The following is a 15342-nucleotide window of genomic DNA, read 5'->3' on the forward strand; positions in this document are numbered from 1 at the left end:
CACAAGATATAAGAGATTCTCAAAATATTTTTGTATTGCAAAGCTGATTATGCATGGCTGCAGGGTGTTTCCCCAAAGTTTACAAGTATTCATGCTATATTATATACGTTCACAGAATGTTTCATGATGTAGGGGGACCTCTTAATTCTCTATGTCATAAAACTAGGAGTGCATATCAGCAAAATGTTTTATAGCAAAACTAAATCTGGAAAAGTGAGGTATTTGTTTTGTACGGGTAAAACTCTTTATGATATAATGGTTATGACTATATCTTTGTAAGTATCACGGATATGATGTTGTTCTTGCCCCGTTGCTCTTCCTATATGTTAATATCCCTCTTGCAATGTGACATGTATGTTGTAACCTACTTTTAACCTCAATAAAAATATTATATATTAAAAAAAAAAAAAAAAAAAAACAGACTGAAGACAGATTTTCTTGTTTGAATTAACAGTTCACAACAGCATGAAAATTCATTTTAGCTGTTTATTGTAAACTGTTACGAATATGTGATGTTTGATAGGATTTTTACATTCACAAATGTCTTAATATCAAAAAGTCAAACAAAACCAATGCAGAAATGACTTTATTATTATTAGAAGTTACAAAGCGTTAGTGCACAACTGTTTACAAAATGACCATAGTAGCTTAAAAGATTACCACTTTTTTATTGTATATAAAAACATAAAATACATGTAATAAACACCAAAAACATCTCGAGAATTATCCCAGATGCCAAATTACTAGGCATGGACATTCAGATCATTTGTGATGATCGGAAGAAGGTGGCAACTCACAGGATTCAGGTCTTTCTGGAGCCGCATTTATTCTAGTGAAAGTGTAACACACTAAGACCAGTGTGTTTCACGTTAATAAGAATAAATGCATCTTTGAATAAAGCTGAATGCCGCAACTGGCTGCCTTCTTCTGCGTTCGGAACATAAACAATCCGAATGCTCATGCTTAAAAGTTACTTGCAATAACTAGGTTAAATGGGTATTGAGTTGATGTATTGACTTGAAAGCATCACTTCTAATACCCCCTTTTGCAGTAGTGTTACATTAGTAAACATTTAAAAAGTACTTATTTAATATATGTTCTTATCACCCAAGAGCCTCTCATTAGTACGAATGTACATGTTAAAGCACATAAAACTTACTAATAAGGGCAGCTATTTACACTGGCAAGTGGTGAGCATTAATAGATATATTTGGACTTTATAAAAAAACATTTAGTGTGAGGCACTTTTGGAAGCAATCGCACTTTGGTACATATCTTAAGCTGTAGACTGTAAAAAGCTTGGTAAAAAATATTTTCAGTTTGCAGAATTAAAAAGGGACTACTATATAAACAGGTTCTAATTGTTTTTTGTTTGTTTTTAATAAACTGCTAAAGGGACACAAGACAACTGATTCAAACTAATCACAATCCTTTCGAAAAGCACAACTATTGATTAAACTACAAAAATGCCCATAGAATTTACGGTGAATTTAGTAGGAAAATCATAAGATACATATTTCTAAAGGATATTTTGGATTCACATCTTTTTTTCCATACAAGAGCTACAATGTTAAGTATACTTGACATGTTTTAGGCAATCTTTGGCTACTGTAAACAGAGCTTCTTTGAAATATGTATTAGACACACTGGAATATTATCATTGAAGTTGTAAATAGACACAACAATACATTGTGTTGGCAACAATATCCAAACCAAACATATTGATAAAGTCTACCCAGTTAAAGGCTTTGCATTTCTATATTACCAGATCAATACATGAACAGACAATAAAACTCAAATATACGTTGGTGAAAAGTTATCCAAGTACGGTATATTGGGGTCACATTCTGAAAATGTGCTGTAAGAAATTATCAAAGGAATAGTTTATGATGCAGCATTAGTACAGTTTGGAAAATTACCTATTTTAAAGGAGAGAAAACAAAATTTGCCTTAACATTTTCATGCTGCTTTACAGCAAAGCCAGCTAGAAAATACACAGGAAGAATACACAACAGACACTGTGTTCTAACAAATATGTTTGAAGTGCAAAATTGATGAGGTAACCTTTTAAACACCTACATACAAAAAAAGATAAAGGTTTTGAAAATAGCCCTTATTAAATGTAAGAAAACTATTGAGTCTATGAGAGGAGTAAAAAACCAATGGAATGATTGCCCAGGGTGGCAATGAAAATACATTTGCTAGCACTACCCTTCTGGACAACCACCATACTGCTTGGTTTTACTGGCTGCAACGGTAGTATATCTGCAATTGCTTAGATGTATTGTATATATTCTGGAATTAACAGAACATTAACATTTTTTTTTACATGTTTTATGAATATCCCTTTAAGTTTAAACAAATAAAGAAGGTAACATAGGCACTGAGACTTTTTTTGGGAATACACTTAAAATGGTTAACCATCTCTGTCCTATGATTTAACCATTTGTTTCAAAAAGTTAAGCTATGGATCTTTAAACAACCCCTAATTATGCATAGTTTACTAATTGCAAAACCTGGTCACAAAACGTGAATGATGAAACACATCCATAAAAACCGATTGAGTTTTTTAAATGGATTGAACAGATTAAATGGGTAAAAGCTAAACTGTGTGTTCTGAACTATAACTGATAAGGTTTAACTGCCATTCAGAGGGGCCATTACTTATAACAATATTTATAGAAACTGGGTTTTGACCAAAATTATTTTGGTGAGGGATAGTTGACAATGAACTGTATTTTAGGAAGCAATTTTGCTCTGCTAATTAAGACACAGTAGAAGTTATTTCTGTTGGGCTTTACTGGAAAACAAAGTTACAGACCAACAAGAATCCAATATTATAATGGCACAAAAAATAAGGCAAAGAGCCCTTGCCCTTCAGAAAATACAGTTTGTAAAGGCACTGGTGTGATCAATATCAATCAAAAGTTTAATGGTCAATTTTTTTTTAGTCTATCATACTACCAACCTTTATTACAGAGAATACTGCATTAAAAGGCATACTAAGCCCACATTTTTCTTTCATGAATCAACTTTCTAATTTACTCCTACAGTATTAATTTCTCTTCTTGCTATCCACATTTGAAAAAAGAAGAAATGTAAGATTAGCAGCCAGCCCATTTTTGGTTCAGAACCCTGGGAAGCATATATCCATTTAATCAAAGCTAGCTGTAAAGTTTTAACATTTATTAAAGTGACAGAGTAAAATAAATATACACACACACTGCTCTAAATTGCTACTTAAAACCAGGCTTGATCCAGGTGTCACCCCATATAGATAAGGGCATATCAGCCGAAACGGACTGTGGTAGGGCCCTGTCAATAGCATTTAAGCTACGCCACACATTTCCTTTTGCGGGACAGCAGTAAAGGCACTACTTTAACATTTATCTGCTGCTTAACAAACAGGGCAGGGGGAATAGTAAAAAAGTAAATTCATCTAATGATACACGGCAATTTATTAACATTTTGTCACTTTAAGTAGCTAACAGTAACATTTTAATGCTGGCAAAAGGAAGCTTGGAGACATGTTACACAACACACTTCCTCAATATTCATGCAAAAAGAAATATAAAAAAAGAACCCTGTAAAACCCCAAATGTTTCTATCGTGATTCAGACAGAGCATAGACTTTAAACCAATTTCTAATTTACTTCTATTATCACATTTTCTTCATCCTCTCTGCATCTTTTGTTGAAAAGCAGGAAGGTAAATTCAGGAGCGTGCACGTGTCTGCAGCACTATATGTTTAAGATTAAACATTTGTAAGAGCAGTAGATGGAAGCACCTTTTCCTGCCATATAATGCTCCAGACATGCATACTACCTACCTAGGTATCTCTTAACCAAAGAATACCATAACAAAAATGTATTTATAACACAATTTATGCTTACCTGATAAATTTATTTCTCTTGTGGTGTATCCAGTCCACGGATCATCCATTACTTGTGGGATATTCTCATTCCCAACAGGAAGTTGCAAGAGGACACCCACAGCAGAGCTGTAATATAGCTCCTCCCCTAACTGCCATATCCAGTCATTCGACCGAAACTAGCCGAGAAAGGAGGAACCATAGGGTGCAGTGGTTACTGTAGTTTAAATTTAAAAATTACCTGCCTTAAAATGACAGGGCGGGCCGTGGACTGGATACACCACAAGAGAAATAAATTTATCAGGTAAGCATAAATTGTGTTTTCTCTTGTAAGGTGTAACCAGTCCACGGATCATCCATTACTTGTGGGATACCAATACCAAAGCTAAAGTACACGGATTAAGGGAGGGACAAGGCAGTAACTTAAATGGAAGGAACCACTGCCCGTAAAACCTCTCTCCCAAATATAGCCTCCGAAGAAGCAAAAGTATCAAATTTGTAAAATTTTGAAAAAATATGAAGCGAAGACCAAGTCGTCGCCTTGCAAATCTGATCAAAAGAAGCCTCATTTTTAAAGGCCCAAGTGGAAGCCACAGCTCTAGTGGAATGAGCTGTAATCCTTTCAGGAGGTTGCTGTCCAGCAGTCTCATAGGCTAAGCGGATTAAGCTTCTTAGTCAAAAAGAAAAAGGTTGCCGAAGCCTTTTGACCTCTCCTCTGTCCAGAGTAGACAAACAAAGCAGATGTTTGACGAAAATCTTTAGTAGCTTGTAAGTAAAACTTTAAAGCACGGACCACGTCCAAATTGTGTAACACAAGGATGGAACAACAATCTCGATTGATATTCTTGTTAGATACCACCTTAGGTAAGAACCCAGGACTACCTTATCCGTATGAAAAATCAGATAAGGAGAATCACATTGTAAGGCAGATAGCTCAGAGACTCTACGAGCCGAGGAAATAGCTACCAAAAAAAAAGAACTTTCCAAGATAAAAGCTTGATATCTATGGAATGAAGAGGTTCAAACGGAACTCCTTGAAGAACCTTAAGAACCAAGTTTAAGCTCCATGGTGGAGCAACAGGTTTAAACACAGGCTTGATTCTAACTAAAGCCTGACAAAATGCCTGAACGTCTGGAACATCTGCCAGACGCTTAACTAGCTGACAATTCTTTTTCCAAACCTTCTTGGAGAAAAGATAATATTCTAGCAATCCTGACCTTACTCCATGAGTAACCCTTGGATTCACACCAATAAAGATATCTACGCCATACCTTATGGTAAATTTTCCTGGTGACAGGCTTTCGTGCCTGTATTAAGGTATCAATAACTGACTCGGAGAAGCCACGCTTTGATAAAATCAAGCGTTCAATCTCCAGGCAGTCAGCCTCAGAGAAATTAGATTTGGATGGTTGAAAGGACCCTGAAGTAGAAGGTCCTGTTTCAGAGGCAGAGACCATGGTGGAAAGGATGACATGTCCACTAGATCTGCATACCAGGTCCTGCGTGGCCACGCAGGTGCTATCAGAATCACCGATGCTCTCTCCTGCTTGATCTTGGCAATCAGTCGAGGGAGCAGAGGAAACGGTGGAAAAACAGAAGCCAGGTTGAAAGACCAGGGCACTGCTAGGGCATCTATCAGTCTCGCCTTGGGATCCCTGGACCTGGATCCGTAACACGGAAGCTTGGCGTTCTGGCGAGACGCCATGAGATCCAGTTCTGGTTTGCCCCAACGATGAATCAGTTGTGCAAATGCCTCCGGATGGAGTTCCCACTCTCCCGGATGAAAAGTCTGACGACTTAGAAAATCCGCCTCCCAGTGCTCTACACCTGGGATATGGATAGCTGATAGGTGACAAGAGTGAATCTCTGCCCAGCGAATTATTTTTGAAACTTCTAACATCTCTAGGGAACTTCTCGTTCCCCCTTGATGGTTGATGTAAGCTACAGTCGTGATGTTGTCCGACTGAAATCTGATGTACCTCAGAGTTGCTAACTGAGGCCAAGCCTGAAGAGCCTTAAATATCGCTCTTAGTTCCAGAATATTTAATGGAAGGAGAGACTCCTCCTGAGTCCACGATCCCTGAGCCTTCAGGGAGTTCCAGACTGCACCCCAACCTAGAAGGCTGGCATCTGTCGTAACAATTGTCCAATCTGGCCTGCGAAAGGTCATACCTTTGGACAGATGGACCCGAGATAGCCACGAGAGAAGAGAGAGAATCCCTGGTCTCTTGGTCCAGATTCAGTTGAGGGGACAAATCGGTGTAATCCCCGCTCTACTGACTGAGCATGCATAGTTGCAGCGGTCTGAGATGTAAGCGTGCAAACGGCACTATGTCCATTGCCGCTACCATTAAGACAATTACTTCCATACACTGAACCACCGAAGGGCGCGGAATGGAATGAAGAACCCGGCAGGAATTTAGAAGCTTTGATAACCTGGACTCAGTCAGGTGAATTTTCATTTCTACAGAATCTATCAGAGTCCCTAGAAAGGAAACTCTTGTGAGTGGGGATAGAGAACTCTTTTCCTCGTTCACTTTCCACCCATGCAACCACAGAAATGACAGTACTACGTCCGTATGACACTTGGCAATTTGGAAGTTTGACGCCTGTATCAGGATGTCGTCTAAATAAGGGGCTACTGCTATGCCCCGCGGCCTTAGGACCGCCATAAGTGACCCTAGAACCTTTGTAAAGATTCTTGGGGCTGTAGCTAATCCCAAGGGAAGAGCTACAACTGGTAATGCCTGTCTTAAAAGGCAAACCCGAGAAACCGATGACGATCTTTGTGTATCGGAATGTGAAGATAAGCATCCTTTAGATCCACTGTAGTCATATATTGACCCTCCTGGATCGGTGGTAGGATGGTACGAATAGTTTCCATCTTGAACGACGGAACTTTGAGGAATTTGTTTAAGATCTTTAGATCCAAAATTGGTCTGAAGGTTCCCTCTTTTTTGGGAACCACAAACAGATTTGAGTAAAAACCCTGTCCCTCCTTTGGAACTGGATGGATCACTCCCATAACTAGGAGGACTCGTACACAGTGTAAGAATGCCTCTCTCTTTATCTGGTGTGCAGATAATTGTGAAAGGTGAAATCTCCCTTTTGGGGGGGGGAAGCTTTGAAGTCCAGAAGATATCCCTGGGATAAAATTTCCAACGCCCAGGGATCCTGAACATCTCTTGCCCACGCCTGGACAAAGAGTGAAAGTCTGCCCCCTACTAGATCTGTTCCCGGATAGGGGGCCGTTCCTTCATGCTGTCTTAGAGGCAGCAGCAGGCTTTTTTACCTGCTTACCTTTTTTCCATGTCAGGTTTGGTCTCCAGACCGTCTTGGATTGAGCAAAAGTTCTCTCTTGTTTATTATTAGAGGAAGTTGATGCCGCACCTGCCTTGAAGTTTTGAAAGGCACGAAAATTAGACTGTTTGGCCCTAGATTTGGACCTGTCCTGAGGAAGGGCATGACCTTTTCCTCCAGTGATATCAGCAATAATCTCCTTCAACCAGGCCCGAATAGGGTCTGCCCCTTGAAGGGATTGTTAAGTAGCTTAGATTTTGAAGTCACGTCAGCTGACCATGATCTAAGCCATAGCGCTCTGCGCGCCTGTATAGCAAAACCAGAATTCTTAGCCGTTAGTTTAGTCAAATGAACAATGGCATCAGAATAAAAGAATTGGCTAGCTTCAGTGCTCTAAGTTTGCCAAGTATGTCATCCAATGGAGTCGCTACCTGTAAAGCCTCTTCCAGAGACTCAAACCAGTACGCCGCAGCAGCAGTGACAGGGGCAATGCATGCAAGGGGCTGTAGGATAAAACCTTGTTGAATAAATATTTTCTTAAGGTAACCTCTAATTTTTTATCCATTGGATCTAAAAAAACAAACAAAAAAAAAAACAAAACACACAACTGTCCTCGACAGGGATAGTAGTACGCTTTACTAGAGTAGAAACTGCTCCCTCCACCTTAGGGACTGTCTGCCATAAGTCCCATGTGGTGGCGTCTATTGGAAACATTTTTCTAAAAATAGGAGGGGAAGAGAACGGCACACCTGGTCTATCCCATTCCTTAATAATTTCTGTAATCCTTTTAGGTATTTAGAAAGACATCAGTACACACCGGCACTGCAAAGTATTTATCCAGTCAACACAATTTCTCTGGCACTGCAATGGTATCACAGTCATTCAGAGCAGCTAAAACCTCCCTAAGCAACACGCAGAGGTGTTCAAGCTTAAATTTAAATGTAGAAATATTAGAATCAGGTATCTTTCCTGAGTCATTAACATCACCCACTGACTGAAGCTCTCTTTCCTCAGCTTCTGCATATTGTGAGGCAGTATCAGCCATGGTTCTTAAAGCGTCAGTATGCTCTGCATTTTGTCTCACCCCAGAGCTATCTCGCTTACCTCTAAGTTCAGGTAGTCTGGCTAATACCGCTGACAGTGTATTATCCATGACTGCCGCCATGTCTTGTAAAGTAAACGCTATGGGCGCCCTAGATGTACTTGGCGCCATTTGAGCGTGAGTCCCTTAAGCGGGAGTCAAAGGGTCTGACACGTGGGGAAAGTTAGTCGGCATAACTTCCCTCTCGTCAGATTCCTCTGATAATACATTTTTTTAAAGACAGAAAATGATCTTTATTGCATAAAATGAAATCAGTACATTTGGTACACATTCTAAGAGGGGGTTCCACCATGGCTTTTAAACATAATAAACAAGGAGTTTCTTCTATGTCAGACATGTTTATACAGAATAGCAATGAGACTAGCAAGCTTGGAAAACACTTTAAATCAAGTTAACAAGCAAATATAAAAAACGGTACTGTGCCTTTAAGAGAAACAAATTGTCAGAATTTGAAAAACAGTGAAAAAATGCAGTAAATCAAACAAAATTTTTACAGTGTGTATAATAGGCTAACAGAGCATTGCACCCACTTGCAAATGGATGATTAACCCCTTAGTTAAAAAAAACACGGATCAAAAAAACGAAATAGACGTTTTTTTAACAGTCACAACCAACTGCCACAGCAAGCTGTGGCCCTACCTTCCCCAATAAACGACTTTGGAAAGCCTTTGGGCCCTTTAGAGAGGGCCTTTGAGGGAAGCTGGATGTCACAGTTTGTAATTTTAACTGCACCAACTGTAACTTTTATACTACAACAGTGGAAATTGTTTCTAGTCAAAATTTAAGCCAGCCATGTGGAAAAAACTAGGCCCCAATAAAGTTTTATCACCAAAGCATATATAAAAATGATTAAACATGCCAGCAAACATTTTATATTGTAAATATCATAAGGGTATTACCCCTGGGAGTAAGCATGATACCAGTCGTTATTAAATCACTGTATTCAGGCTTAACTTACATTAATCCGGTATCAGCAGCATTTTCTAGTGTTTTCCATCTCTAGAAAAAATTATAACTGCACATACCTGATAGCAGAATAAACTGCACGCCATTCTCTCGCTGAAGTTACCTCATATGTGTAATCCCCTCAGACATATGTGAGAATAGCAATGGATCTTAGTTACAACCTGCTAAGATCATAGAAACCTCAGGCAGATTCTTCTTCTATTTACTGCCTGAGATAAAATAGCACAACTCCGGTACTATTTAAAAATAACAAACTTTTGATTGAAGAAAATAAACTAGCTATATTTAACCACTCTCTCCTACAACGTCCTAGCTTGTTGAGAGTTGCAAGAGAATGACTGGCTATGACAGTTAGGGGAGGAGCTATATTACAGCTCTGCTGTGGGTGTCCTCTTGCAACTTCCTGTTGAGAATGAGAATATCCCACAAGTAATGGATGATCCGTGGACTGGATACACCTTACAAGAGAAATATATATATTTTTTTAAATTGTATGCTCTCTCAGAATCATGAAAATTTTGGGTTTCATGTCCGTTGCAGAAAGTGGAATATTCTATTTGCGTTACAAGCTATATACAGATTTAAACTACAGCAATTTGCCTAGAATTAGTCACAGTAGTGGTCGGTTATCTTTGAATTTTTAATTTTCTGCACATATTATAAACAGCTACGTTTGCATCTGAACTGTAATTCATTTCTTTTAAGTTTGATCTATTGAATTAGTTGACACATTTTGCAGCATTCTTTTTCACCAGGTTGTTGCTTTTGTTTTACAATTTGTAATCCAAGTACAGTAATCACATAATGTTCTTAATTACTAGACTCTTCGGTTGCACTTTAAAAATGTAGTCATAGAAATAATGCACAAAATCAGATAACAGCTCAACTTGAGAAAATGTGGTTATTCAATCTCTCTTAAGACAGTGCGGTACAAAGTGCTGGCTGTGCTTACTAGCATTTAAAAATTGGAGTTGTATTCACAAAGGCACTTGAACTCTAAACATACAAATATGAACTAGAAACTTATAATTACTTTTCTTTAGTTATACAAGAATAATAATAATAATAAAAAAAAAATCTTGAATACAGCAGGGTTGTGATCAGAACTGAAGCTCTTATTCATTTCAGGTACTGTAGGCTTCAGCTGGCATCCAAACCAATGTCCAAACTTCATGCCACGTTCCACACTGCAAAATATAAAATAATTTGTGAGCCCACAAATAGTTATTTACAGAATTGCCATACCATGTACCTCACTCTGCCACAATCTTGCTAAAAGTAGCGAGATCGTGCTATTTCTGCATGCCCCACGAGTGGGGCAGTGCAGAAATAGAGTTGCAGAGGTACCGATGCCGAGAGGTGGTGCATCGCTGGAGGGGGGAGGTTGGCAGGACCGATATGCTATAGAAAAAAAAAAAAAAACTGAAAGCGGCAGGGAGGGGGGAGATCATATCATCAGTGGAGGTGTGGGGCAGCTACACTCCAGTAAAAATGTTTTTTTTTTTTTTTTTCAATTAATTAAAAATGCCACATTTTGGAAAACTAGGTACTACTGGCAGACAGCTGCCAATACGTTAAAGGGGGGAGGGTAAAAGAGCTTTTTGGGAGGTACCCGGTAGGTGAGAAGGTAAGGGGGTAATCCTACACTAAGGAGAATAATAAAAATAATAAAAAGTAGTGTTAAACTGCATACTGGCAGACTGTCAGTACATAAGATGGGGGTGACCATTGAGGGTGGGGGAGGGAAGAGAGCCGTTTGAGAGCGATCAGGGGGTGGGAAGTGTAAGGTGGGAGGCTGATCTCTACACTAAAGCTAAAATTAACCCTTTCACTGCTGGGGAATAATAAAAGTGTGGTGCACAGAAAGCAATTAGCGGACTTTTAATTACCAAAAAGCAATGGCAAAGCCATATATGTTTGCTATTTATGAACAAAGTGGATCACAGAGAATGTTTCACAACCATTTGCACAAGCTGTTTGTAAATAATTTCAGTGAGAAAGCTAAAGTTTGTGAAAAAGTAAACAATTTTTTTTTATTTGATTGCATTTGGCGGTGAAATGGTGGCATGAAATATACCAAAATGGGCCTAGATTAATACTTTGGGCTGTCTACTAAAAAAGAAAATATATAGTTTTGATAGGTAAATAAAAAAAAACAAGGCTCAATTTCTGTTTAAATGGAGTGATGGCAAAAATGCTAAAAATGCTTTGGTCTTTTGGAGAAGTTTTAGTCTGAAATGCCAGGTCCTCAGGGCCGGTGCTAGGATTTTTGGCTACACAGGCAAAGACACATTTCCCCCCCCCCAAAAAAAAAAATATGACATACTGTCCTACTTAACAAAATCTTCTAGTAATGTGTAATAGATATTTCTGCATTACACAATGTGCCAAGTGGTGGCTCTGTTCAACATAACAGGTAACAAAATTTACCTACACACACACACAATTTTACACATGCATACACACACACACACAATTACACATACATATACATTTATATACACATACACACAATTAATTACACATATATATTTACACATACATATACATACAATTACACACACACAATTACACATACATATACACATACACACACAATTACACATACATATACATTTATATACACATACATACACACACACACTTACACATACATATTTACACATACATATACACATACATACACACGCATGAGTGACAACCGCAAGACTGAGTATAGCAAGATACCTAAATATGCATTTATGAAACAAAATGTTGCTATTACATCATGTTATTTCACAGATCACAGGTCAGAAGGCTTATTCCCACCTCTTCTGTATTGAGTAAACTATTATAGCATAATGTTTAATGTCTGCCATCACCCATAGTTTTGCCATATTAATTTACAACATGCCACAACTGCCTAAAGCAAGTAGCATACTTCTGGTGTTATCAAGCAAATGGGGGTTGTTGCAGATTTCCAGTGCCGCATAAGTGTCATGTCACTCAGTTAACAGTCCTTCTTACTGAAATCACATCTTATATCCCCAAGTTGAGCTGAACTAGCAAACACTTCAGTTAACAGACACAGCCGAGCAACCTCTGCTTACCATGAGGGTCTTGTGTCAGTGTTCCCAGTTACATAGTGACCTCCCTCGGCATGAACAGCTACCCTTGCTTATTAATCATGTTTAACAGTTACAGAGCACAGTATCTCTCTGCACGGAGCTCAGGCTGCATTAAGCAGATACTCCCACAAATGGCACTAAGGTTTAAAACCCAGCGCTCCCCATAAATCAGAAAAAATATATATTTAAAAAACGAAGCCTCTTTAAATGAAAGTCTTTGTTGAAGCATTTAAAAACAGCTGAGAACGTGCAACATGGAAAATAGCTCAGACAGAGTAAAAGTAAAATTGTACTTAACTGTCTGAGCTATTTTCAGTGGTGCAATTTGCTTAAATTAACACTTTTAAAGAACAGGCTTTGTTTTTTCTATAGTAACTAGCTGCTTTTTATCTATGTACAGGCTTTGCTTTACCTGTGACTGTCTGCTGCCTTCACAACTGAGGTACTACGCTGGCAATGGCAAATTCGTTCCAGCCAGGACAGCGCAGCTCCTGCATAGCTATTCCTCCTTTCCCTACAGAAGCCCCATGCTTTGGCGCCCTAAGGCGTTTGTCTAGCTGCCTTTATGAAAGCGTCGGCCCTGCAGGTCCTTAAGGGATTAAAGGGATAGTCTAGTCAAAATTATACTATCATGATTCAGAGAACACATGTAATTGTAAGCAACTTTCTAATATACTCGTTATCAATTTTTCTTCTTGCTCTTTGTATCTTTAAAAAAGCAAGAATGCAAGCTTAGGAGCCGTACCATCTTTGGTTTAGCACCTAGGTAGCCCTTGCTGATTGGTGTGTAAATGTAGCCACCAATCAGCAAGTGCTACCCAGGCAGCTCTTAAGCTTACATTCCTGCTTTTTCAAATAAAAATAGCATGAGAATGAAGAAAAATTAATAGGAGTAAATTAGAAAGTTGCTTAAAATTACATGTTTCATATCCCTTTTAATATTGAAAATGATAAGTGTAAAGTTTTAGTGTCTATAAAGCATTGGTATCAACCATTTTGTAACCGATTTCTTTTTCTGCTGAGGCCAACTACATAAATTAAACATTTTATATTACATATAATATATTTTATCTCAGTGAATAATGTCCCTTAAATAACAATTCAGCATACTAGACCATTTCAAATAGAGAAGCTAATTACCACTTACCAATAATGATAATGATGATTATAACGACTACTGCTATTAATATTGCCCACATCTAGAAGTAAAAAAGAAAGTTGTTAGTAAAAAACAAACAAATTAATTTCACTGTCCGAATTATAAATTATTTCTTTTAAAGAAATGGGTGGCTACTACTTACCCACTTTTAATTGGGTATAGAAATAAACAGTTCATATTTTTATTAGGAAAGTGTACAGACAGGATTAACAATCTACAAAGATACATTTTGCATTTAGAAAAGAAAGGCATATAGATTATGCTCACTCCTGTGGAGTTATTTATAAGTCAGCCCTGAATGGCTAAAATGCAAGTCTGTTAAAAGAACTGAAATAAGGGGGCAGTCTGTAGAGGCTTAGAGAGGGAAAAAGTATATTAATATAACTGTTGGTTATGCAAAACTGGGGAATGGGTAATAAGGAAATTTATGCTTACCTGATAAATTTATTTCTTTTACGATACGATGAGTCCACGGATTTCATCCTTACTTATGGGATATCGCCTCCTGGTCAGCAGAAGGAGGCAAAGAGCACCACAGCAGAGCTGTATATATAGCTCCTCCCTTCCCTCCCACTCCAGTCATTCGACCGAAGTTAGGAAGAGAAAGGAAAAGCCAAGGTGCAGAGGTGACTGAAGTTTAACAAAAATAAAGACCTGTCTAGAAAAACAGTGTGGGCCGCGGACTCATCGTATCGTAAAATAAATAAATTTATCAGGTAGGCATAAATTTCCTTTTCTTTTACAAGATACGATGAGTCCACGGATTTCATCCTTACTTATGCGATACAATACCAAAGCTATAGGACACGGATGAAATGGAGGGACAAGACAGGAAACCTAAACGGAAAGCACCACTGCTTGAAGAACCTTTCTCCCAAAAACAGCCTTGGACGAGGCAAAAGTATCAAATTTGTCAAATTTGGAAAAAGTGTGAAGAGACGACCAAGTTGCAGTCTTGCAAATCTGTTCAACAGAAGCATTTTTAAATGCCCATGAGGAAGCCACAGCCCTAGTGGAATGAGCTGTAATTCATTCAGGAGGCTGCTGTCCAGCAGTCTCATATGCCAGACGGATGATACTCTTCAGTCAAAAAGAAAGAGAGGTAGCCATAGCTTTCTGACCCCTACGTTTCCCTGAATAAACAACAAAGACGACGACTGACGAAAATCCTGCACGGACCACATCCAAATTATGTAACAGACACTCCTTCTTAGAAGAAGGATTAGGACACAAAGAAGGAACAACAATTTCCTGATTAATATTTTTATTAGAAACAACCTTAGGAAGGAACCCAGGTTTGGTACGTAACACCACCTTATCAGATGAAAAATAAGATAAGGAAAATCACATTGCAACGCCGAAAGCTCAGAAACTCTGCGAGCAGAAGAAATAGCAACCAAAAATAAAACTTTCCAAGATAATAACTTAATATCTATGGAATGCATAGGTTCAAACGGTTCTGCCTGCTCATGGATCTACCTCCCAGATGTCCACACCTAGGGATAGCAAAGCATAAATGTGACAGTAGTGAGACTACACCCACCTGCGAGTCACCTCCTCCATCGCCAAGGAACACCAGGTTCCTCCCGGATGGTTGAAATAAGCCATCAAAGAGAAGATGTCCGATTGAAAAAAGATAAACCGGACCAAATTCAGATGAGACCAGGCTATTGGGTATTGAATATAGCTCTCAACTGCATATAATTATTGGGAGGACAGACTCCGACTGAGTCCAGATCCTTGAGCTCCTAAAGGACCCCAAACTGCTCCCCAGCCAGAAGGTTGGCATCTGCAGGAACACTCGTCTCAGAAAGCAAATTGCCATGTAACAGATAG

At 38.6% G+C, this 15342-nt stretch overlaps 1 protein-coding gene across 1 annotated transcript; it reads right to left on the bottom strand.

Moving 5' to 3' along the window:
- Positions 1–568: 568 nt before the first annotated feature.
- Positions 569–13554, bottom strand: LOC128638429 (uncharacterized). The gene is made up of 2 exons (XM_053690377.1): positions 13495–13554; positions 569–10427 (listed from the first exon to the last, which is right to left on the bottom strand). The coding sequence occupies exon 2, from the start codon at positions 7052–7054 to the stop codon at positions 6146–6148; it is 909 nt and encodes a 302-aa protein (XP_053546352.1). The 5' UTR covers positions 7055–10427; positions 13495–13554; the 3' UTR covers positions 569–6145.
- Between the last annotated feature and the right edge of the window lie 1788 nt (positions 13555–15342).

The sequence above is a fragment of the Bombina bombina genome, chromosome 8, assembly GCF_027579735.1.
Source record: "Bombina bombina isolate aBomBom1 chromosome 8, aBomBom1.pri, whole genome shotgun sequence".
Classification (NCBI taxonomy): Eukaryota; Metazoa; Chordata; class Amphibia; order Anura; family Bombinatoridae; genus Bombina; species Bombina bombina.

Coding starts and splice junctions, on each gene's coding strand:
- LOC128638429 (XM_053690377.1), bottom strand. CDS start 7,054: ATGTTCAGGATCCCTGGGCGTTGGAAATTTTATCCCAGGGATATCTTC.